Here is a 25,265-nt window from a genome sequence, read left to right as displayed (position 1 = left end):
AATTAGTTACAAAAATCATGATGATAAGAATGCAGTCAATGGTGAACTCCTGATTAGCTCGGAGCAAGAGGCTTTTGTCAAACATCACAAACAACATCATTATAGCTTAGGGGTTCATGCATGATCTTATCAGAGCCCCCTCCTGCATGACTATCATGATTATCAGGATTGACATGAAACAAGCATATAACCAAGTCAGATGGGATTTTTGTTTTTCACTCCTTGTGACAATTTGGCTTTTATGATGGGTAGATCAATTGGGTTCAAGGTTGTATTGTGGAGCTCTTCTATACATTGCTGGTGAATGGCACTCTAATCGGGATATGCCAAGGTTGCTCACTGTCTTCATGTCTATTCCTCGTCTATGTAGATGCTTTCTCGGATACTTCATGAGGCGGACAAGGCTGATCACTAGAGGCATATCAGCCTAGTCAACGCCTCCTTTATCTCACCTCTTATTTGCAAATGACTGCTTGCTCCTTGTGGTGAGATAGAGGTCATCACCATTTGGCTGTCACACCTCCTCAGGCTCCTCTTACCGCCATCACTAAACTCGCGCTCATGCCAACAAATTCATGCAAGCAAACGCCGTTCGGTAGTCTTTAACAACAATAAAAAACCGAGCCAATCCTATAATAACTACTGCATCTTTTAGGGTGGTCCATTTCACTTGCGACCTTCATCATCTAATTTTCTCAATATCAATTTTACTAGCAGTATTTTAGAGAGGGTACACATGGTGGTGCTGAATTTGTTATCTAGAATCAGCCGTCAACACTAAAAGTTGCAGGTGGTTATTGTTGTGGAAATAAAAGGTCTCGAACTTAGTTCCACATCGACTGAATAGCAAAAAGGTCTGTGCCTTAAATGGAGGGCTCGATTACCCTTTCCTCAGGAGGTACTTTTTAAAGGGCAAAATCGTGAGAGGAATAAGCTGCCCACGATACGCGTCGCGCGATATGTATGCACTATTCCAAAGCGGACAATACCTTTTGTGAGGACGCAGTATTTTTTTCCTGTTTCAATTCGGTGAGGGCTAAGGTCTGACGTCGGGGAACCCCGACCTCAACAATTGTCATCTTTATAATTGTGTAGTATCATCTGGAAAGCTTGAGAAGTATTGGTGTATGCTGCTTCAACTCTTAGAGCCCCTAACATTATTTTAGAGAGGGTATTCCAAAACAATCATTATTTGGATTTCAGAACTGTCGATTGCTCATGATGATGTCTATCCCATTTTAAAGGGTTTGAAGCATTTGATCCCCAAATTGAGATATTTTAAAGCAATTCTTATTTATTTACGGAGACCTGCCGTTTAGATAGCTTCTTACGTCGCGATCAATACTGCCTTAATGATATGAAAGTCCTCCTTTAGTGGTACCTCCAGTTGCATGATTTGACGTATTTTGATGCGAGTGGCCGCTCGTATATTACGGCCGTGTCCGTCTTTACAAGAAAAAAAAAGAAAAATCTTGGCAAGAGGGGAGGCAAGGCAGAGAAGGGCCACTGTGGGAAGGTCACCGTTTATGGTCACATTTTTGGGTCCCGCGGGCAATTACCTGGGCTCCAAAACAAAAGCGCCGCCATTCTCCGTGCCCATCCGTGCGTCAGCCCACCCCGTACCCCAAGCTCCAAATTCAAATTCGTTTGATAGTTTTTCATTTATTTCCCAATTTAGTCCCCTCGATTTCAAATTTTCCTCCAAACCCGAACGCCTTCCTATTTTTCTCAAGACCAGTCCACGGATGCATCCCACCTGCCACTCAAAATGCGTGCCCCCAAGCGAACTTCTCGGGTCCGAAAAGAATCCACGGTAAAGGACTCCCGCACGAATCATGAAACTCACGCGGCAGCATCCATATCATAGTACTCCAACTTGATGGCCGAGCGGACCCTTTTTAACCTACCATGGGGAAAGATTTTTTTTTATCTGATTCTTTTTTTTCAGTCTCTCTCCCCCTCACTAAAGCTTTCCCCAGGAATCTTGGCTGCTCGTCATCTCCTCTCTCGTAAACCTCTATCCACGGGAGGAGAAAACCGTTTTCCCCCTTGTTTCCGAAGGGTTAGGGTACAAAGTCTCTTTCTCCGTCTTCGTCTCTGCTGATGCCTCTAGTTCTTTGACGGATTGAAGTAACAGGTGATGGTGTTGGTTTTGATCTTCCGAGCGTCTGATTTGGGTGCTTGGATGGTTTTTCTATCATGATTTCTGCTTGCATTTCGGGAATGATTTAATAAGTTCTGGTTGTGATTTCGTTCCCTGTTTCTAGGGTTTCCACTAGTGACTTTGGTTTTTCAAACAGTATTTTGGAATATTCTTTAATAGTGATCCGAATTTGTAAAGTTCTACAGTTTTACTTGGAATTTATTATATGTTAGTGTGATTGAAGTAGGGTAAATTGTTTTATATTCATATTTTTTTTCATTGATTTTTCCCTTACAAATTGTCGTGTGATTTTAGGAGCGCTGTACAAAGTTTATTGATAATACTAATGTGAATCAGCAAGCACTGTCCCAGCTTCTCAAAGGTAGGTTCATGGATGAAATCCATTATCTGCAAATATCAGGGAATAGGAACAGCGAGATGGGACGGGGTTTGAAGGTTAGCGATTGATGGTTAATACCAATCTTTTCTGTTATTCGACACAGAAACATCGAACCACTATCATCTTACAAAGCTCAAACAGACACTTATCGGTCAAAAGTGTTGCTTCTTGTAAAGCTTGAGCAAGTTGTAGCATCAGTTAGAAGAGTAGGAATGCACTTTCAAAAGACAGAGGTAAGGCTTACAGGAAGGCTGACAATGTGGTGCAGGTTAGTATCTTGCCAATAACAAGATGTATAAGATCGATGGAGGAAAGATGGACTAGCTGATGTATGCATGTGTAAGTATGTAGGTGAGAGAGATTAGACAATGTACAAGAGTAGATTTGTTGATGAAGATAACTAGTCCCCTGTAGGAGGGGAAGTTATTTATATTGATGTCCTTGAAGAACTTGGAAACACCTGGGTGGAGATGCAAAATAGTCCAACATCCTGACTATGAGATGCCAAGACATAACAAGCTGAGCTATGCTGTGCCAGCTGGTGGCTAGATGAAGTTTCCCGAACAAGTTCTCCCCAAATCAGCTTCAGGCATGAATCACAAAATAGTAGTTCATTATCTATTTTCAGATATGTCAAGATCAAATAATGTTAAGGAGATAGAACAAATTACGACCATCGAATGTAAAACTGTCCTTAATATTATTTTCTACCACCCTCCCTAACTTTCTCTCCTTCTCTGCCCAAACCCCTAAAACTCCTGCATTTCCTTCCCTCATTCCACGCTCTATGGGTGCTCATGGAAATATAATGTTATAAACCCTCGTTGATTCATCAAATCAATTACTACATGGTTTCCATAACATAAGACTGCTTTATACCTAAACTTGACATGAGCGACGCGGTTAGGACCACTTTGCAGTTTTTATAGGTCGTCACTAGGTCATAGAACATTCTGGAGCTTTGTTAAGTCATGTCATTATATTGCCTAATAAAATACATGGATGTGTTTAGTCTTTTTTATTTATACTTTTTTGGTCTTCTTAAATCTGATTTACAATGCGCTAGCCGTTGTGTTGTTTGCTATAGGTCATAACTGTTACATTGCATGGCACTGGTTTTTTAAACCCTTGAAAGGGCCAGGCTTGGTGAATCCAAAATCAAGTTTCCCATTTGTTTACACTTTTCTCTAGATCACTTCATATGTATAAAACCGCTGAAGCATAGCTCAGAGTTTTGAGTCTAATATTCTTTCTATTTAATTTGGGTGATTTTATGTGTACTGATTCCCACCTGTTTCAAATAATTTTTAACCAATTTTTATTTTGCTTGTGCGTTTCATGATTTATATCTTAATGATAAAGGGTTTTTTGTGGAATTTTCTTTTCCTAATGATATCAATTTTACTTGCATTATTATTACATTAAGCATTATCATCATTTGGCCATCACCCTTTGTATCCTTGTTCCAGATAGTGCTATATTTCCTCTGATTCTAGGAGATATGTAGAATGTTCATCTGAATCTTAACTTTAACTAACTGTCTTCCCATTAAATTGGGCTTGTTTTTGTGGACATGGTGTAACCTACCAAAGTTTGAGAACAGTTTAGAACCATCTTTTATCTGTATATGTCAGGTATCTAGAAATTGTGCTGGAGAGAAGGTAGGTAGAACAACTCAATTGATTCTGTAGTTTATGCTCGTTCTTGTAGGGAAAGATGCTTTAACAAGCCTGATTCTTGGTAAAATTTTGGACAAAGTGGGAGGACCATTGAAGTTTGAGATTGGGAATGCTTATTTGTCGAAGAGCTTGGTCGTGTTACAATCCTAATAGAAAGTGCACTACCAGAATTAGTGAAGACAAGGGCAACAACAGCAATGAAAGTTGAGTATCCACATTGGCATTTCTACCTGTATGTCAGGAGCTCTATAATAAACTATGTTACTGGAATACCATTTCGAACAAATTATCTTGTGACAACAATAAGGTTAATATTTTTATGAGACAACTTCAATGATGGAAATGTTTCAGGGGTCTGTTTATCAATGAATAAATCATATCCAAGATCCATGTTGCTGAAATGAGTAATATATAAGTTGGTAGAATGTAAATTTGTATTATGAGCACATAAGTCAAGTAAGTTAAAAGTTGTGCTGGTTGAAAATATAATGGCTGTAAGTCAAGTGGGGATGTTGGTGCTGTGCCATGAAGGCCACAAGAAAACTTCAAAAAGAGATCCTAATTTTTTGCATGTGTAGTAAATGATGAGGGAAAAAATTTGGGACTACATGAGTGGAAGTTGCAAAGAAGGATATCAAAGGCTTTTGCTTGTTGTGCTATCACTATTGGGAGTTAGCATAGAACTGATAGGCTCACACATATATGTTTACACAATACTTGAGATATCAGAATATTTTGGCATCCTGTTATGATAATTATGTGGCTATAATAAGTGTTAAGTTGCAAATTGCATTATCGGTATTCTCAATCAGTAGTGTTCCTAATTATATATTCAAACGTATTCTATTATCTAGCACTGGCTCCTCCAAGTTTGGTGGCATGTGAGCAAGCACTGCACACAAAGCTAAAGGAGAATGTGGATTCACGTTCATGGTTTAGAGGGATCTTGCAAGATCTTGGAATTTGATTCTGTTTAATTCCCCAAAAATAATATTTTGTTCTTGTAGTTTCTGATTATAAATGTTTAATGCCTTTGAACTCCGTGGAAACAATAATTTTTGCTGTCCACTTATGTGTATCAGTGTGCATATATAGTAACTCATGCAAGGGTTTTGCTGAGGTCATCTTTAATTATTTCTCTGTTGACTAAATTAGATATAGCCAAACAATAAAAGGAAATAAGAGAGAGAGAATAAAGCAAAGTCAATTTCAAGAACAAAATGTAGTTCTTTTGGTAGCTTTTCCTCGGGATATAACTTAGTTCTGGTGGAGGTTGGTTAGTAGTCATTGCCAAATGTAAACTTCCAATCTTTCAGTACTGTTAAGACCTCCAGATAAACCTAGTCTGCAACTTGTTTTAAATAGTTATACTTGGCAGGTGGATTTTTACACATCCTGGTGCCTCTATCTTGTCATGTCACCAGATCTGGACTTAAACCTAGTGGTTCCAGATGTGCCCAATCTTTAGAGTCCTGTTACATGTTACTTGATGGGTTGTTTTTAAGGTTTTGGTTTTTCAAGAATATATCACTATTGCTTTGCAAGTTTAATTGTAGTACAGAAGGCATCTAATGTACTCTCTCACACATGAAAGAAAATTTCAGTCTGCAATAGATTATTATTTCTGCTCTCTTCCTCACATGAAAGAACATTTCAATCACAATAGATTATTATTTCTGTTAATAATGGTCTTCATGTTCTGTCAATGTACATCTACGTGGCAAGTTCAGAAATGTGCTTGTGTTGTTTGCTGGAAATAATTTATGGCACAATTATTTTATCTTTATTCTTTTTGATATATTTGAGCAAGGCATGTAATATGAAAGCTGCAATGAACTCTTGCATATTAAGTAGGAATTCAACAAGTCTGAACTATAATTGGTTGTCAGAATTTTTCTCTCATCAGCTTGATGACATCTCTTTTTGTCCACAGATGGAGTATCAGCTTCAGGTGAGGAATGTTGCACATTTTGTAAGCGAAGATGTTTGTGGTAAGATGTGGCATCTTTCACCATCATCTTCCATCTGCTAAGGCAGGACAGATTTTAAGCTTGTAGACTCAGTTATTTTTGTTGATCGAACAATGCAAACAAGAAAAAAAGTTCTTGCGAGAAATGCTTCCAGAAATCATGCTAATTCTGGATCTTGTAGACAACCAAAAAAGGTGACAGTGATCAGTAAAAAGAAAGTTACAGAGCTTATCACATCATCTGCAAAAAAACAAAAATCAGGTAACTTTTTCCATCTGTCTCCTGTTATACTTTTTGGTATAATGTTGTTAAAAATAGTAAATAAAACCAGGTTTAGTATATCTGTGGTTAAACTATCTCTTCAAAACTTGTTGACCTTTCCTCTTCTTTCTATGCGAGCTTCCAATTTATCATACACACACTAAGGCAAGGGATAGATTTAATATTTCAAGATACATATTTTCCTTAGTGTTCATTGTTTAGTTTGCTAGATTATACACCTTTTTTCCTGGAAGGTCAATTGTATTATTGTACTGGCTACAGTCCTGCAATCTTCTTTTCTTCTGAAGTAGTTTACCAAATCTGACATCTATAATCTTTGTTTACTTGAAATTTTTATTGGAGTTCAATTGCAATTTTTTGGTTCATAATGGTGATGTTAATCTACTTGTGTTTTTTCTCCAGATGGAATTCTGTCAAGGAAAAATAGATATGCACAGGCAGGAAAGAAGTTGCATTCTGTTCGTGATGTGGCACAAGATGAGAATCAGGACATCTCTGCCGCAGATGCGACTTCCCTTTGCCATAAGGTAGTGGTATTCATTTTTGTTGTGATGTTTTGCACCAGTACTCTTGATGTATAAAAAACGTCGTATTTTATATTGCAATTTCTTTGCTTTAAATTTTTGCATTATAATAAGTAACTTTAGTGAAGAGTAGACTGTTTGTTTCTCGTTTGAGAAGCCGCTTTTACAGGTGTTGTAGTTTGTAATGCAGGTTTCTTCATATTTTTTAATTAAATATTCTTGTATTCATATGCAAAACTCCTAAACTTTTTATATTTAGTTAAGCAATATGATGTTTTTCTAGATGGTTCTTGCTATAATTACTCCTTTAACCTTAAATGTAGTTCAAGCCATTTAATTAGTTGATCATTGTTCATGTTGGCATGTTTATCTATTATTTGGATATTCTTCTTCTAACCACATATTAATTGGAGTTCTTGGGTGTTTGTAAGAAATCATCAAAGATGGAAGTGATGTATGAAATTATGCTAGTGGATCAAAATATCTTCTCTTTGTTCACCCGCTACCTGGTTACTCACAAGTTGCTATTGCCTTATGCAAGATTTATTTGGAGTTTCTGTCTACCTTTGCATAGCATTTTTGGAATGAACCTTAAATTTGCCTGTCTACACTATGGTAATCGATGATGTCAATCATGCAATTTAAGTAGTTGCTTTTATAGTGACGTATAGTTTTTGTCCTATATCCACACAATTTTTTTATGTTTTGCTATTGTAATTTAAACCTAGCAAAGCATCATCATAATTGTCCCAGTGTGCTCTTCTTTTTTTTGGTCATAGGCGTAATTTCTGAGATTTTAATTATATGATTAAATAAGAAAAACACTATTAGAGATATGCAAAATGCAAAGAAGTTGATACTGGACAATCATTTTCTTGCAGTTGTTTAATTTGGTTTATAATTGTATATTAATGGATTCATTTATCTTGATAACTTTTTGTTATTATTTTATTTCGTTTATGCTTGTAGATTAGTGGGTTCATTTATCTTCGTTACTTTTTTCTGTCCATTTTAATACTAGGTTCATCACTGATTTTCATGTTTAAACAGTGCTATGCTCGATATTTGCTTTAGCAGTTAAGCCTGACAATCGAATTTAATGCTGTAGCAGCAATCTGAAGATAATACTGCAGAATGTGCAGTGGATACCTTATTCTCCCCTTCCTTCCATCATCATAAAGACATCTGCGGTGGCATAACTGATAAAGGTATGTAGTTTGTAATTTCAGTGGATTAAAATATTGAAGTTCTTCCCAATTGATGATAGCATTCCTTTTCCTTTTTTTTCTTTCTTTTTTTTCCTTTTTGGGAGGGGGTGGGGGTTCATTTGCGTAAATGTTTTTTTCCAATTTAATTCAATTTTTGTACTAGCAATTCGGTGATGACATAATTCAATAAAATACCTGTTTCGTGTCCCTTCGTTTAGCAACTTATACTTTGAAATATGGATAGATTTAGACTCATCCAAATTTTGTTGGCTGCTGGTAGTTTTGATGTCAATAGACTTGAATGCTACCTTTGTGTTTACATGATACTTAAATCCATGACACAAGTTGGATCGTGCACTATTTTATAGCATAGTGCTGTTTATGTAGACCAATTCCTAATCAGGTTCACAGAAAAAATTTCAAATCTGAATTCAGTTAAAAATTACAAAATGACCTAATGTGTATTAACTAATCATTTGCTTGGATGAGATATCTAGACAGGCTTTGCTAATAGTAAGTAATAAAATAATCGAGTGTCCTTTTCTCTTCTCTAGTTTTATATTCCTTGAAGGAGCATATTTTGTGAAATGCTTCTTTAAAATTTTGACTCTTCAAAACCATGTTGTCCTTCTTACTCATTTAGAGGTCTGAATGTGAGATGATAATCCTCTATCTCTCTTTTTGATATCTGATTTAAAGTCTTTTCTTTATCCAAGATTGAGAGTATATTCTGAAATCTTTTCTTTATCCTCTGCAATATGCCTATTACATCAAATTTCTTGATACTTCTTTGTTAACAATTTTCTTTCCTTTAGTAGGGAACAGCAAACAGTGTGCCAATTGTAACTGGCACAACATGAAACTGCCTTTTAAAACCTTAAATTTAACCAACAAGACTTGTATATATCTATTTAGTTAGCCATGGCATTATGAGTGCTTTTTCGCCATTGAGTTGTATCGTGGTATAATTGCTTGGATATGTTCTCTAAGGTAGATTAACATGAATAATAGTCATGTTGATCAGAAAAATTATTACTTGTTTAATATTGTTAGATAGTAGATTCGTGTTATAGTTCTTAGAAGATAAAATACCTATGGCTTTATCTTGAGATTGGTTTGCAGTGATGTTAGTGAATATATTGATTATATCATAGTCATTTTGGTACCTTTTCAATTGTTCATGCAAATAAAAGCTTGTCAGGATCGTAGTGTAATGCTAATAGTTTGTACAAGCTCCTTAGTTACCCTCTTGTATAAAATATCCTACTATCTTCTCAATATTGCACAAGTTCCTCTTTTGTTTTGTCTTCCTGTTCATTTGTGCAAGTTTTAATTTCTTCACCATAGATTTTACCTCTCCTAGTATTTTCTTCCCATCTGTTGGAAATTATATTTCTTTCTGTAATATCTCAATATCTTGAAGAATTTTCACCTTTGTTCACTACATCTTTATGTCATGCATATGTCAATAATGGTGCTGCATGGATATACTAGTATTTATGCCAAGGTACGCCGAACCGGTATCAGTAGGCGGACTAGTCGTCTACCGGACCGGTTCGAGACGGTTCGTACCTGAACGGGTCGGTACGAACCGGTCTCCAGCTTTTTTTTTCGGTTCCCGTCCGCACGCGGACGTGCGGATAAAAGGTGGCTACATAGTGGCATTAAATGCTACTCTGTGGCATTTATGCCCCGCATGGGGCAACGTGCCCGCGCGCTGCCCTGTGCGGATGAGTTGGCTCGCGCGGGCCACGCGCTACACCACAGCGCGCGTGCTGTGATTTAAAAAAACGGGTACCGGTGCGAATTGGCCGGTACGGGCCGGTATGAGACCTGTACGCATGCGTATCCATCAGTACCGTCCAGAAAATAGCTGGAACCGGTTCTAGGCCGGACCGGTCCATGCCGGGCCGAACCGGCCGGTACGGTCTGGTTCGGCAGACCATGATTTATGCTAACATATTTGAAAGTATTCTTAATGTTGGAGGTTGCGGTCAACTTAAGTTTATGACATATTAGTCACTGAGATCATACAAGTGCCTTCTTCATTTGCTTGCTATTAGACTTTTTTGCATGGAGGTGCTCAAGATTTTCATTTGATATGTTTACTTCAATTGATCTCTTGTTATAACTTTTTATTTTACTCCTTTTTAGTTGGACATTGAAAGCAAAACTAGGGGCTGATCAATCATTTCTGGAAATTTTTAAATTTTTGTTCATTGTGAAATAACCAGAGCACTTAACAGTTATTGAACAGCATGGCATTTTTCATGGTTCAGTCTTGGTTTCAGCCCCCTGGTTAGAGTATTGATTTTGGTGGTTTTGCTCTTAAGTATTGGTCAAAAAAATCAGAATAAAATTAAAAACGAAGAAAATTTGTGAGTGAGAAAAATAAGGATAAGTTATTTTAAATCATTTTATTGTATTACGAGTTATTTAGGTTATAATTTGTGTTGTCTTGGTAGTTCTGGGCCGAAACTAATCTGTACTAACAGGATTTTACCAATCTATTGATGATCATGTAACCTAATTACTAAAGATATTCGAAGGTTTATACATCAAAAATCACACCAGAAAAGATCTTCCTGTAATCTAATAGATCTTTCTTGCTTTTATATATTTATATAACAATTTCTTTAAAAAATAAGGAGTGTAAATTTCATTACCTCTTGAAATCTTTAAATAAGGAGGAATTTTTGGCCAATTCCACCTTTTGATTGCCTGCAGGGAGAAGAGTTGAAGGAGATTGCTGTGGGAGAGGGATGAACGGTGTTCATCCCATCTCCCAGCAGTGAACATTCAAAGGAAACAAATAGGAATCTTTGAGGTGACATCAACTGTCCCTCATGTCTTCTGAGATTCCAATTAAAAAAGTCTCCTATCAGCCACAAAATAGCAATACAAGCCTGTTTCAAAATAGTTAACATTGGTCAGTTTTTGCCGTAATTGCCAAAACTGACTGAAACTGAAAATTTGGGTTGGTCTTGGATCTCTCCATGTCAAAATCAGTCCATGCTTTGTCCAAAATTTTAGTCTTTGGTGCTTTTAACAATCAAGATGTGGAAATGAGAAAGGAAGTTGGTCAGTAGTATTGGAACTTTATTATGTCAGTAATGTATATAAAAAAGCCATTTCATGTGGTTTTTGGTATGACTGTACGTTTGAATTTTTTGCATTCAAGTCTTTTCTTTTCTGTGTATTTTTTGTGATACAATAATCTTAGATTATTTACAATATGTTTTCTTTAGCTTCTAGCTGATTTTTCCTTCGACCACAAGCCTGACTTTTATCTCGTACTAGGTATTGTGGCCGGGGCTTTCTAATAAGTCTGTTCTCTTTTTTGCAGATGATGTTGTGGACTTGTTCAAGAGCAAAGACGAAGCAAACCCTCATGATGTTGAGGTTGAAGAATCAAAGGCTGGCACTTACTGCTGTCCACTAGAAAATCAGCAGAAACATGTTGAGAAGAGAACAGAAGTTATGTCAGCATGTGCATGTGATGATAAAGCTGATTTGACAAATCATTTGCATACTCTTCATATGAAATCAAATCGTGCAAACTCGTCATGCGATGATGAATATAATGTTCTGGGGAACCTCTCTTCGGAAGTTTCAGCCATATATCTTGCAATGCAGAACTCTAAGTTGGAGTGTATTGATGAACAAAGTCATAATTCAATGTCATCAGAAGGTTGTGTGGAACCTGATGAGGGTGATGAGTTCGATGATTTTGATCCATACTTATTCATCAAGGATCTGCCTGATTTATCAGCTGTAGTTCCAAGATTTCGGCCCATGCTTTTGCCAAAGCAAACGAGGAGTTGCCCTTCAACTACCCTTGTACTGGATTTGGATGGTACTGCACATTAACTTCCTCTGATTGTTACTTTGATAAGTATATGGCTTTTTCTTGTCTAATATTGATTTTTGAATCATATCTGATGCTTAATATGCTTTATTGTCTAAAATTTTTACCTTTTCTAAAACATTCTCAAATGTATGTTTCTTGGGTTAATATAACTCATTTGAACATTACTGTCTTGCTAGCCTGCTATTATCCTATGTATATAAGTTGTTTATGCACAGCTGCTGTTTATGATAACTTAGATGCTCCAATAGTGCATCCTACCTCTTCTATTTGCTTAAACAAGATAAAGATGCCGACTGGGAGTTAGCACCCTATTTATAATTAGACATCATAATTATTTTTATTCTCTTAACAGTTAGCTTTATATAATGTTGACTAATTTTGTTCATTGTAAGGCCACTTGTATGTTTGTAGAGTCAAGCTGATGCTCATGTATAATTTAACAAATATTTTGCTTATCAATTTTCACTGTGTGCAAAAATTGAGGTAGATTTTGCAGACAGGTTACAATCATTATGCTTCTATGCATTGTTGAAATCTTATGATCTGAGTCATTGTTGCTTGTTAATCTCATTGGCACATTTCTAACCGAGCAGAAGGGAGGAAAAGAATTCATGTAGCTGACCCCAACTTGTTTGGGATTAAGGTTTAATTGAGTTGAGTTGAGTTAAATCTCATTGGCACGTTACCTAGAGTGCAACTCGATATCATACTTGGTAAGTTCCATTTAATCGGCTAGAACTGGGTGCATGATTAAATATTTTTGTTTGCACAATCAATGTAAGTCATGTTTGATTTAGAGAAAAGATAACACAATTTCTCTACCAAACATGATGCCGTGCCAACTTTTCATAAACTTCTTAGCATCACCTCATAATGATCAATATTTATAGAATATTCTATATGGTCCTCAACACAACCTGTGATTGTAGTGTGCAAGCATTTGCAGTGTCTTTCAGACCTATACTTGAGTTCTAAGAAAATTTTCGTTTTCAGTATCTTGTGATTTAGTTTTATCTGCTTGTTTTCATCATGTGTAGGATGTTTGTCTTTTGCTGTTTGATTTGCATTGTTATATGCTTATTACTGTACTATGTTTACTTGGCAGAGACTTTAGTGCATTCCAGCCTGGAACCATGTGAAGCTGCGGATTTTACATTTCCAGTTAATTTCAATTATAAAGAGCATACAATTTATGTACGGTGTCGTCCTTATCTTAAGGACTTCTTGGACAGGGTTGCTAGCCTATTCGAGACGATTATATTCACAGCCAGTCAAAGTATATATGCTGAACAGCTCCTCAATGTACTTGATCCAAAAAGGAAATTATTCCGCCACCGTGTTTATCGTGAGTCCTGCGTTTTTGTGGAGGGTAATTATTTAAAGGATCTGTCAGTTCTTGGCCGTGATTTGGCGCATGTCGTCATCATTGACAATTCACCTCAGGTAGTTCTTTTTGTCTGTTGTGGGTAATTGCAGGGTAAAATTGTAGTATAAAGTAGAAAAAAATGATCAAGGCTCTTGACTAGCAATTGCTCCAACTTTTGTGTCATTGAGAACCCTCTGGATTGATTAAAGTTAACTAGTCAAATATTTACATCTCAAATATTCATATGTAAGAATTGTAAATGCTGTTTGTTTCCCCTCAGCACTTCATGGTTCATATTTCTACTTTACGTATAACTCAACATTTGTTTCCTAATGCTGACTTAATTGATGACATTCTTAAGTATATGAAGCAAGTGATCCTACTTATTGCGGTAAGGACACATTCACTATTATTTAGGAAAGTCAAGTTTAGCCATATACCTCATTGTGGTCATTGAGATCAAAGAATCCCCATATGGAGGGCCTATGAGATTATTTACCTGTCAATGTTGTGTTCTACAATACAATGTAGTAATGTACTTTGTTGTGTGTAAAAGGGGATTTTGATGTCATCTTTTTTTAATCTTGCCAGGCATTTGGTTTTCAAATTGACAATGGTATTCCTATTGAAAGCTGGTTTGATGACCGTAATGATCGAGAACTGCTTTTGTTACTCCCATTCTTGGAGAGTTTGGTTGGGGTTGAAGATGTCCGTCCGCTGATAGCCAAGAAGTTCAATCTTCGTGAGAAGGTAGCTTCTGCAGCCTGTCTGTCCCTTGAATTCAGAAGCTGAGGGATCACATTCTTCAGAAGAAAGTATGTAAGGATCGAGTACCTCAAAACAGTTTTAAGTGTCTGGGAGGCTAAAGGCCTTCTGATACGTCTCCGAATTTGTCTACTCCCCTTTAGACTCTTATTTTACCTCTCCCTGTACCATTTGTGCTGTTGTAATTTGTGTTGTGTGGAAGGGGTAATGCTTTGTAAACAACAAACTAAATTTATCCAATAGGAAAGTGCTGTCAAATTTTGCAATTGGTGATTAATAAACTCTAATTACTTGTGTTGGAAAAAGTTGTTTTTATTTCCTTTTTTTTTTTTTTTGAGCTGTTTCTGTATATGCATCGGTGTTGCTTCTTACTGGGGGTGTAATTCTGCTTTCGCACAACTACGGAACCAAGTGTATGGCAGTATGGTTCGCTTGGAAAATGTAAGTACTTGCACGCCTGGTTATTGTGATTCTAATCATGCTTCTAGAATTTAGAATTGCAGAAGGTTATAACTATAATGAAAAATTACAGTTCTAGGTTTTGGTTTGATGCAAATCAAGCGAACTTTTCATCTTTTGCTTCAAAGGGTTCATAGTGGGTTCAAAGACGTCGTTCTTCTGGCAGTCATACAAATTTGGTGGGGACTGCTCCTGTTATCAGGTCTGGTTGTTGAAATGCTAGTAGTTGTCTTGGGATTTTTTTCCTTCCCTGCCCAATGTTCATCACACTAGAACCATAGTTCTATAGTATGTTTAGCAACTGTGCTTGCTAATTGAAGACCAGGTAGTTCCAGAAGCACATCCAAAAGATAGCATGGTAGATTAAATAATATTCGTCCGAATCACTTTTTATATCCAAATTTATCTAAGGTATATATATCCATTAAAAAAATAACTATAAATAGAGAAACAACTTTTTAATCAGCCTGATACCATTTATAGCCCTATTTAATTTTATATAATATTAATAAATTTTTTTAAAAAAATAAATAACCATATTAACATATTATGAATTTAATTTATCATCCACTTAATAATATTCTTGATTATGTGATCATAAACTTTAATATCTAATTTATATCCATATTTTTGGTATCCGAATTATATTTATAACTATTTAAAATAAATATAGATATAAATATTTACATTCGACTAATATTTATATCTATTTCTGTATTCATTAAACAAAACAAACTTCAACCATAGCTGCACAATTAGGCAGGATTAAGTAGAATTGTAAACCAACCATTGGTTGTGTTCGGCAACATATCACAAATTTTCAAAGAAGTCCATGTACCAGCAGGATGAAAATAACAATATGCTCGCCACCGATCGACCGGGCTGAGAAATATCACTAGTGTAAACCATTTTATCCTTGTATGCTTTGAGCATAATGTCTGGAAATAGAGATGCTCATAAGGTTTAAGAAGGTACCTCCCAAAAGGTTAAGAAGGTGGTCCCTTCTTTCAGCTCGTTTTGAGGTCGAAAGGGGTTGAGGTTGGCAGAGTCGCGATGTGCAGAACAGACAATATCAGTGAAACAATTTTTTGCCATCATTGGCTCTACAAATTCCACCCATCAAGTAAACATGATAGAACAATTTCCTATCTTTGACAAACAAGTTTTGTCCCCTCTACAAGGGCAAGATATAAATATCAGGGAAAAGGAAAAAAAACCCTCAACATAGTTACAATTAATGGCATGGAACAAAATCATCTATATGCCTGGATAAATCAGGGAGAAAATGCTACCTGCTGCACTTAGCTTTGGCCAATTTCTTCCTCCTCTTCTTCTCAGCCTTGGGAATCTTCGTCTTGCGAGCCTCCCTTTTCTCTTCTTTCACTTTCTTCTTATGTTCTTTCCCAGCAGCTCTCTTCTCTGCAGGACCCATCTTCATCTCAGGCTCAGATGCAGATCCATCTTCATCAGAGTTAGTACCAGAACTATCCTCATCGGTGTCTATTTCAGTAGCTTTGTCCTCCAAAGAACACTTAGTCTGCAAATCCTCCAAAGATTTCAAGGGGGTCTCAGTTTTTGTTGCGTCCTGCTGTTGCTGTCGGGCACTTTCACTTCTAGTCTGTACAAATCCTAGTAGGGGTTGGTCATAAATCTTTTCTGCTGTTGGCTCAAAAGCAAATGATGGACGTGAGAGCATTGCCATCTGAACAAGATCCTCCTCGCACTTCTTTACATAATCCAATCTCTTGAGAATGTGAATCATGTGCAGCACAGGCAACAGCCAGTCAGCAGATAATTCATGCAAGAACCATCTCCAGTGGAAGAAGCAATCTCAACAAAGTCTTATCAGGTCAGCATAATTAAATGATACAACCATAAAAAAGAAGAAAAAAAACTTTCATGGCTAAAAATATCATGGGACGGATCTAAAATTCACAATAGATTGTCAAACACATTTGTTTACCAAGCATGCAAATATTCAGCTACATCGTGAATCCTGGTTTTGTGAACTATTGGCGAATTAGAATCGGAAGCTACAGCTTAAATAGCATCTCTCTATTTTGATGTCTTGACTCGAGAGATCCAAGATTTGAGAGTGAAGAGATGGGCCCACCAATGACAAGACAGAAAATACTGATGCGAATTACAAATATTGCATGCAGGTTCCTTGTGATGGATAATATGATTAATGATACCAGAGCAAGTCTAACATAACAAGGAACATGACAACTTCAACGACAGTTTCTGTTTCACAAGGGTACCTGGACAAACATGGTAGGTGCAATTTCATCATCCTGAGCAACTGTCTCCCCTCTTTCCATAACTTTTTGCTGAACCTGAAGTACTTTCAAAATCAGGGCTGTGATTTCTCTTCCAGGGAAGGGGGAAAAAAATGAAATAAAAAGAAAACAAACAAGCCTTGTATAGACAGGGTCTGGTCAAAATGATTCAGAAAAGGAAACAGATATATAATGCACGGAAATACCTTCTCCAGATAGTCATCCACGTCTTCATCAGCAATGGATTGATCGATCACAAAATCAAATAGCTCCTTAACTGTCATTACAGCAACTCCATGCTTTTTAAAGAAATCCTGCAAGCCAACATTGAAGGCTTAAAATAGACAAGATAAAATTCGCAATCTAGACAAGCAAATCAACTTACCGAAACATGAACACAGTCTTCCTTTAAAAAGTCTAGTGCACAAGGATGATCAAGGTCTACTGCTTGCGAAACATCAATAATGTACAAGTGACCCTGCAAAATAGATAGAACCAAAAAGAAGGCGTGTAAGACATCTAGTTATGAACCAGGAAGTATGATAATATAGCACAGATATTTATCAAAACAGCAATACATAGCTCACCTCAAAATAGAGTATGTTGTATTCACTGAGGTCTCCATGTACCAATTTACACTTTTGGTACAGTGTCCGCATTATTGTAATAATCTGAAAAAAGGAGGATAACATCAATGATTACAAATTTCAGATACTGCAACCATTTAGTAGATGAATAAGCATACACCATTTAAAAATTGAAACACTACCATGTCCACATCTTATAGAAAAGTGTGGCAGAGATTAGCTTATTGTTTTAGAGGGCAATTTTTAGCGCAACAATAAGGTTTTCTTTATTGTGACCCTGGTGTCACGAGTTTGAAACACAAAAAACAGCCTCTCTGTGTACAAGGGTAAGGCTGAGTATGTTTGACCCTCCGTAGACACTAAAATGGTGGGAGCATTGTGCACTAGGACACCCTTTTATACAGTATAAAAATAATAAACAATTGTTATAGAAGGACCTTCTAGCACATAAATGTTATCAATGGGACATTTTTCATATAACCACATCAAAATGATCTATAAGAAGCTAAATTTATTGCTTCCTTATCTAATGCCTAAGTTTATTCTGGTTTGCAATGATTGAAGGATAGGGCTGCAACTTGCTTTTGGCTCAACCAGAACACGACCTAACAATCCCACTCATTGAGTAGGCTGGTCCATGTTATATAAATTTAGGCTAGGCTTCGGCTAAATAATTCAAATTTTTGGTTCATAAAAAATTACTCATATTCTTCATATAATTATGTCTTTAGTTTTTATAAACTGTAAACTTCTGCAAGTGTACAATCACAACTGATGGATGGTTGAGGTCTCAACAGAACAAATACCAATCCAACAAAATGTCTCAAACCTTATCCCGACCTTAAAGTATCTATTTAACCTGATCTAATCCAATCAACATTGCCCACGTCAACCTGACCTCATTCGACACTATCTTGATCCAACCTAAGTTTACTTAAGATAAGGTTGGGTTGGATTGAGTTAGAGAAAGCCCAACTAAGGCTAGGTTGGGTTGGGAGAGATAAAGGTTGGGTTAGGTTAGCCCTCAAACCAACCTAACCTGCCTGAGTTGCATATCTATGAAGGGCTATGTCGATATAAATTTATGAAAATCCTAACATTACGGGAATATTTCCCAGCTTGTCAATTCCCATGATACCCTAATTAGATATCTATGTTAAATGGTGTATGCTCTCTTAATCTCAACCCAATATTCCAACTCCTAAGGCTGTTATTGCTAGGATTAATTTGTTGAACTTCCTACTCGGAGATCGTTCTCTCGCTCTCTCCTCCCCAACCCAGATTCTTAATTCTGAAAGCTCTTCAGCTTTTAATGGTCTCATAAGCCACAACTCTTCGCTCGCAAGAACCCTTTTTTACAAAATAGTTAGTTAATTAATTTTAAACCTTTTTTAAATTTAGAATTTAGTTAAATTGCATGTATCCAAAATCTTTAGCATCGTGTTTGCGCTGTATTATAACTAGTCCAATTAAAAATGTTGCTTTCATTTTTAAACAATTTGTGACTACTATGAAGCATCAATAACATGAAATTTTGAGCATACCTCCACATAACCTTCGCGCAACTTGTCTTCAGACAAAGCAGCATCCTTCAGTCGTGGTGCAGCCCAACCTGACTTTCCTGCATGAGACAACATATTAAAAATCATAGTAAATGTTCATAAGCCCATCTAATATCCTAGACACAGAAAAGTATTACAGCAGAACAACTTTGACATTCTATTAAAAACAAGCAACAAAGCTTAAGTAGTTTGACCAACCAGGGCATGTGAAGTTATTAAAAGACACATACCAATGAATTCCATGACCAAAACATGAAGCCTTAAGAGTAGCGGTGTTGGACACCTGATTCCTGCTGCTTTTACCCTACAAGCAAAATGACGATGTTTGAAATCCATATTTACACCATAAATATAAACTAGATGCAAAATAATATGGGAATGAACAAGAGAAAGGAACAGTACAGCTTGTGATCTGAAGCATAAAGTTTCTAACAATATCATCCAGCCAAGAAGAATCAGTACCCAACGAGCTCATAAAGAATTCTTCACGATTAAGTTTATTTTATCTCTAAAGCAAGAAAGACTTGCAAGCAAAACATTAACACTGCATTATAAAAGAAGCTATTGGAAAAAGTGAACAACACAAACCCACTTCCGTGATTAAAAAAAAACAATAGGAGATCTAAGTAGCAGGAATCTTCCATTTATAATAGTGCATCTGCTCCAGAATCTCCTCAGAAATTCGTAGCACACCTGTTTCCTAAATGTTACTCATTATTTTTTAAAATTTCTACAAAAAAACCAGTTCCCCGTACCTATGCTCTTGCACCTGCACCCACTTCTAGTAACTAAGTAGGAGATCCGTCAAACCAGATGCTGTTCTTTAGACAATAAAGAAAATTCTAAAACATAAATCAAGACAGATATGAGAATCAATCTAACTATTAGAAGAGAATCCTTTGTTTTTTACAATTAGATTGCAAATTTATGTAAATATACTAATGCTGGGTAAAACATGCTTCAAGAAAATCAAACTATCTTTGCTCATTTTCTAACTCTTTCTTATAATACTCCTTCCTCTCATATACCAGAAAGATTTTCTTCACATTTTTTTAAATCTAACATTACTTGCATCACCATACACATGGCAAATGATATGGATTTTCTTTGATTCCTTTTATTACTCATAGAATGGGACAAAGAATAGTATGATATCAAATTTCAAAAATACAAACATAGACTGTCCCAAAGAAAAAATACTTTATCGAAAACATGCAGTTACCGCAAAAGATTTCTCATTTCTTTCTCTGCCCAAGTCTTCACCATCTTCCTAGGGTTGTGCTTGCAGTAACCATGTCTGAAACGGTAGTCCCCTTGTACATAACGATCTCTGTCTCTGCAGTGATGCAAGAATAAAACAAAATAAAACACAAAGTCATAAATGCTTGTACTAATCAAGCCCATGTGTATGCACCAGTTCAAAATGCTACCACACCATCCAGAAAAAAATATAAAGCTGAACGGAAAGTATAGTAGAGGTACAAACAGATAATTCTTAAACCAGTTCTTACACATGCATACTTCTTACCAAACAAGATAAATTATTAATGAAAAGCATCAAAGAAAAGGCCTGTTTTGGTGAGCATTTTGAACTAATAACTAAATATAGAGACAAGTCTAATAAGTACAAAAAACATGGTTAAAGGATAACTACTAATTAGAAAGTATGGATGATAAAAAAAAAATGAAAAAGGTTGGGTGATTTAAAGCGCTCAGCAAAATTACATAATCAGAATTCAGAATATCATTTCATCACTTGACAAAATGTGCAACAATAAATTGTTTCAATCAGCAGGTGCAAATAATATTAGAATGATGTAAATACTTACCCTGTTCTTCAACCATTTGGTATTATTTCCTCTTCCTTTTTGTTAAACCATAACATGTTCATGTATTATTGTTTCATCTATCTAACCTAAACAATTGTTAGCAGTTAAAATAATATTTTCTATCTCATATTATATCTGAACCAGTAAAACTTGGCAATCACTTTGATGTAAACAGCTTACGGCTCCCATAAGGAGAGTTTACTTATGATGCTTCCAGGGTGCAGCTCTCTAAAATAATAAATCATATTATGTACCAGTCTGTAACTTGAATCCTGAACTGTAATGTAAAATCAGGAAAAGACATAAGCAGCTTAAACAAATCATTACATACAATTGCTCAAAAATATCTGACAAATTTTCAGTAATCACACTACTAATAAAAAAGAAAAGGTTTGATCAATTTGATTCCAACAATAACTATAATGCCATTTAAGCTATGTTTTACTTATAATCAATATGGAGCATACAGACTTCCATCATCCATTGTAATTTAAACCTATAAGGCAAATTATATACTCTGTGCAACAATAACATTGTATCGAAATCAAAAAAGATAAAAGAGGGTCTATGAGGGAACAAGACAAGGAGCCTATAAAAGAATAGGAAGAAGGGAGAAAAATGCAGACAGGATAGAGAAAAAACAAATTACAAGATCAATCTTTCCAGAAAGAGAACTATAAAAGTGAAACTTAGATACCACAGACCATCTGCTGCAACAATTTTATTTTTTTAAAAAAAACTTAGGTGAGATTAAGATTCTTTCAATCCTTGCTTTCAACATCTCCCACCAAAGTGCATATGAGATAATGCTCTAAAACATCTACTTGTCTTGATTAACATACTTATTGTCCTACGCCTACGACAACACCTTAATGCCTGGAGTCATCTGCTAAAGGAGATGATCTTCTGAAAGTTGACCGCACCAGATGGTCCAAAGTAGGTCAAAAAAGCAGGTGCAGGGAAATTTCCTCCCATAGCACACTCTCCATTTAATATATGCCCAAGTGTCAATAAGTTACCTCCAACAAATATTCATGCTAATGTGGCAAAGCAGCCGACAACATGGGCTTTAAAAGGTACCAAAAGGAGCAGAATTAATTAACTTTTTCAATAGAACCTATACATAATTGTAAAAAAAATCACTTAACCATCATTCTTGGACACAAATAAAAAACAACTGCAAGCCATTTACTGTAGAACCTAAAAGATTAGTTAAATGTTATATCTTTTCTGCAACAATTTGCAGTCATAAACTATAACATACAGACCTGCTACCTCTAAACCAAATAAAAATATTGGAAGGAAAATGAATTTCTAATGAGGGCCCAATAACTTACTTAAAAACAAGAACAGAAGTTTTATACACTTTGATTGCCAATTCCTGACCATCAGCTTTAGTCGCATGATAAACATTTGCCTGTCCAAAAAAAATAAATAAACAGTGTTATCATTAAGAATCTCAGGGTTGAACTAATCTATTGATTTATGTGTAGCAATATATATATACATTGCTAATATGTATATATAAATATATGTACATGTTTTACTTGCTTTCTGTTTATTCTCTATTTCGTTTATCAACTGACATGACACATTTATTGAAAATATAGGGCAATTAAAAGATAAGAAGATGGAACTTCAGGTTATCAGTAACAAAGGGCATACTTCTTTCCCAGTAGAGATGCAGCCATTGATATCATGAAAGACTCCACGATTCAGCATTTTGAACAAAACCATGCGAGTTCTTGGGTCAATAGCCTGCAAAAAAGAAACTATTTTAAGAACTATACAAAGTTACATAGTCCACAAAGGTGAATTGCTCCCAACAAAATTACGGGAAAAACTTGAACATGATTTAGAAAGCACTTTGGATAAAATAACTGAATGCAGAGAAGGCCAGAAAATATAGGCATCAAAAATTTAAATGATCAACAAGATCACTTCCACCCTAACATTAAGGATATGTCCAAGCAAATCCATCAAGAAAACATCTAAATAAAATAAAAAATGAGAAGGCGCAGAACTATAATGAAGCACCACATATACCTATTTCTAACATTTACAACCATATTAACAGATGCTCCTTGGATTAAGTAAAAGCTAGCATACATGTTAATTCCAAACAAAATTGCTATGCAGTTCTAACATAGACTAGAAAATGCAATTGGAAAATTTGAAATACATAGTCAAACATTAGAGTGAAATAACTTCATTTTGAAAAAAAAAATAATGCTCCATGGGGTAACGAATGGACCACTACACCAAGTGGACACTCGTGGAGCATGGTATGAAGCAGAATGCTACGAGCACATGGCACTATAACTGGATAAAACCTGTAAAATGACATATTTTTTGCATTTGTGTGATTTTTGTGAACTATTGCACTTTTAGCTTCCTAATTTTTCTTTTGAAGGGCAAGTTTGTGAGCTCAAGTTGCAAACATCTTTAACAATCATGAGGCTGCTGTCCCACGTCAAAGGTATAGAAACATAGTTGAATGGACACAATCTTCAGAAAACCTAAGGCAACAAACCAGGCACTACTATTGCCTACATAGAATAATCATGGAGAGCTAATTTAAAACAAAAGACCCAGTTAACAAAGATAAATTTCTCACATTGTTAAGTAAAACTATACGTCAAAACATGCAGGTACACAAAGAAATTCACAGTAACCAAACAAAACATAAAAACTGTTTACTTTTGCTACATAATGTTTTCATGGAATGGCATACCTAGACCATGGATGAGTTTCTTAATACATTCATAAAAACAGCAATATAGAATAAAGCAGGTAAACCATAATATTCACATTTAGAACGAAAACCTGCACAAATTGTTTCCTAATTCTAATTTTTTCTTGAATGTAATGCATAAAAAAATTCTACCTGCTCGACGGTGGCTCGATCTGCTTTCTCTGTATTCTTGGTTCTCCCAATGGCCATCTCACGAACACTGTCCCTAATTGCAGTCGTTACTGTGTTTGACATGCCCACATTCATCCTCCCTTCCCACTCCTACATTAGTAACATGCATCTCAATAATTATAAAAAGAGTAGAAATGCAGAGCATAACAACAAAAAATTATATATATATATATATATATATATATATATATATATATATATATATATATATATATATATATATATATATATATATATATAAAAGAAGAAATGCATCACAGAAATCAAAACATACAGTTTGTTCGCCTTCGAATTTTAAACTCCTCTCTAATTGAACTATATTGTATGACCAAACAAGAAAAAATACAGAAGAACCAGACCACAAAATTTGCTCTTTTTCTCTAAACACAAAATGCAATCTACAACCAAACCCTAAAAGATCGATAAATTGACTTAAAATGTCAACTTTTTACCCGTTTTACCAATAAAAACTACATTTTTTATCAGAAAAATTGCTAAAACCCCCCATAGAGACGGAGAGAAAGCGACCTCTAGAGGGCGGGCGCGGATGTGGGAGGTGTACTTCTGGTTGCGGTTGGAGAGGGGCTGGAGAGGGCGAGAGAGGACGCCACCGTGGGCGTTGGGACGCCGGGAGTTGGCGAGTGAGAAGGCGGCCGAGGTGCCATCGCCTTCCGGGCCCTCCCTCGAGTCCAGCCAGTCCAAAGCCTCTCCCACCTCCGAATCCGACGACCACGACTCCTCTTCTTCCTCTTCCTCTCCTTCTTCTAGCTCATCTTCTTCCACTCGTCCTGCCTCTCGGCCTTCCATGGCGGAAGCGACGACGGCAGTCTCTTCTTTCGCGTGAACCCCCATGAAACCCCTAGGGCAACAACTGTAATCGTCGGGCAATCCGAACTCCCAACAGACGGAAACGGCAAAGGGTCGGATCCCCCTTGGCTTCGAATCGGAGAGCGCCGTGCCTCTATATATTGGTCTATAACCGTCACAAGTGCAAGCTGAGCTTGGTTTAAGACCAAGTCCAGCCTAACCAACAAAGCATTCAAATGTTAACTTCGAAAACAAATTTGGTCATGTTGAATCGGGTCGGTCAAGTTATGTTGGCTTAAGTCAAAATCGGCTTAATTAAACACATAGAATTTCAATTCTAATCCAAAAATCTAAATCAAAAAATAAATTTGATCATCTCGGTTGAGTAATATTGATATCTAACCCATCAATTAGTAGGTTTACACTTTCCGTATCAATATACAATTGTATGTGAAGGGTTGAGCCTAGAGTAGTGCTATTTCTCAAGATATCTGATTTTTTGAGAATTACTTTAAGCCAAAAAATTGGGTTCTCATGTTCTTACCCTTGATAGACCCCTACTCTTTGTTAAGATAGGCTCCCATTTTATGTCTTAAAAGAGAGAAAAA

The 25,265-nt window shown here is 36.1% G+C and overlaps 2 protein-coding genes across 11 annotated transcripts; one reads left to right on the top strand and one right to left on the bottom strand.

Moving 5' to 3' along the window:
• Positions 1 to 1,461: 1,461 nt before the first annotated feature.
• Positions 1,462 to 14,474, top strand: LOC103715740 (uncharacterized). Of its 10 annotated transcripts, XM_088708652.1 has the most exons (10): positions 1,929 to 2,137; positions 2,459 to 2,525; positions 2,647 to 2,811; positions 2,895 to 3,132; positions 6,156 to 6,453; positions 6,877 to 7,001; positions 8,110 to 8,206; positions 11,553 to 12,062; positions 13,183 to 13,520; positions 14,035 to 14,474. In XM_088708652.1, exons 5-10 carry the CDS (start codon positions 6,306 to 6,308, stop codon positions 14,233 to 14,235), a joined length of 1,419 nt encoding a protein of 472 aa, XP_088564778.1. In that variant the 5' UTR covers positions 1,929 to 2,137; positions 2,459 to 2,525; positions 2,647 to 2,811; positions 2,895 to 3,132; positions 6,156 to 6,305; the 3' UTR covers positions 14,236 to 14,474. The 10 variants fall into 10 exon arrangements, with proteins under 10 accessions (XP_088564777.1, XP_088564773.1, XP_088564775.1 ...); XM_088708650.1 differs by having other exon boundaries at positions 2,647 to 3,132; XM_088708645.1 differs by having other exon boundaries at positions 2,647 to 3,132; positions 8,107 to 8,206.
• Positions 14,475 to 15,739: 1,265 nt separating this feature from the next.
• Positions 15,740 to 24,813, bottom strand: LOC103716154 (uncharacterized). Its single transcript, XM_039119705.3, has 12 exons — positions 24,379 to 24,813; positions 23,812 to 23,940; positions 22,590 to 22,682; positions 22,262 to 22,341; positions 20,318 to 20,431; positions 19,326 to 19,399; positions 19,078 to 19,154; positions 17,534 to 17,617; positions 17,332 to 17,424; positions 17,153 to 17,260; positions 16,929 to 17,003; positions 15,740 to 16,411 (listed from the first exon to the last, which is right to left on the bottom strand). The coding sequence occupies exons 1-12, from the start codon at positions 24,700 to 24,702 to the stop codon at positions 15,956 to 15,958; spliced, it is 1,707 nt and encodes a 568-aa protein (XP_038975633.3). The 5' UTR covers positions 24,703 to 24,813; the 3' UTR covers positions 15,740 to 15,955.
• Positions 24,814 to 25,265: the final 452 nt, after the last annotated feature.

Source organism: Phoenix dactylifera, chromosome 12, assembly GCF_051530095.1.
Source record: "Phoenix dactylifera cultivar Ajwa chromosome 12, Ajwa_hap1_PhDact_Kaust_v1.1, whole genome shotgun sequence".
In the NCBI taxonomy this organism is placed as follows: domain Eukaryota; kingdom Viridiplantae; phylum Streptophyta; class Magnoliopsida; order Arecales; family Arecaceae; genus Phoenix; species Phoenix dactylifera.
This window is presented reverse-complemented; position numbering and strand designations above follow the sequence as displayed.

Excerpts from the sequence above, each read along its gene's own strand:
- LOC103715740 (XM_088708644.1), top strand. The coding sequence starts at position 6,306 with ATGCAAACAAGAAAAAAAGTTCTTGCGAGAAATGCTTCCAGAAATCAT. Across the intron at positions 7,005-8,106 it reads CTTCCCTTTGCCATAAGGTA|CAGCAATCTGAAGATAATAC; the intron begins GTGGTATTCATT and ends TTAATGCTGTAG. Across the intron at positions 12,063-13,182 it reads CCTTGTACTGGATTTGGATG|AGACTTTAGTGCATTCCAGC; the intron begins GTACTGCACATT and ends TTTACTTGGCAG.
- LOC103716154 (XM_039119705.3), bottom strand. The coding sequence starts at position 24,702 with ATGGGGGTTCACGCGAAAGAAGAGACTGCCGTCGTCGCTTCCGCCATG. Across the intron at positions 23,941-24,378 it reads TCCGCGCCCGCCCTCTAGAG|GAGTGGGAAGGGAGGATGAA; the intron begins GTCGCTTTCTCT and ends TTACTAATGTAG. Across the intron at positions 17,261-17,331 it reads AAGACTGTGTTCATGTTTCG|GATTTCTTTAAAAAGCATGG; the intron begins GTAAGTTGATTT and ends GTTGGCTTGCAG.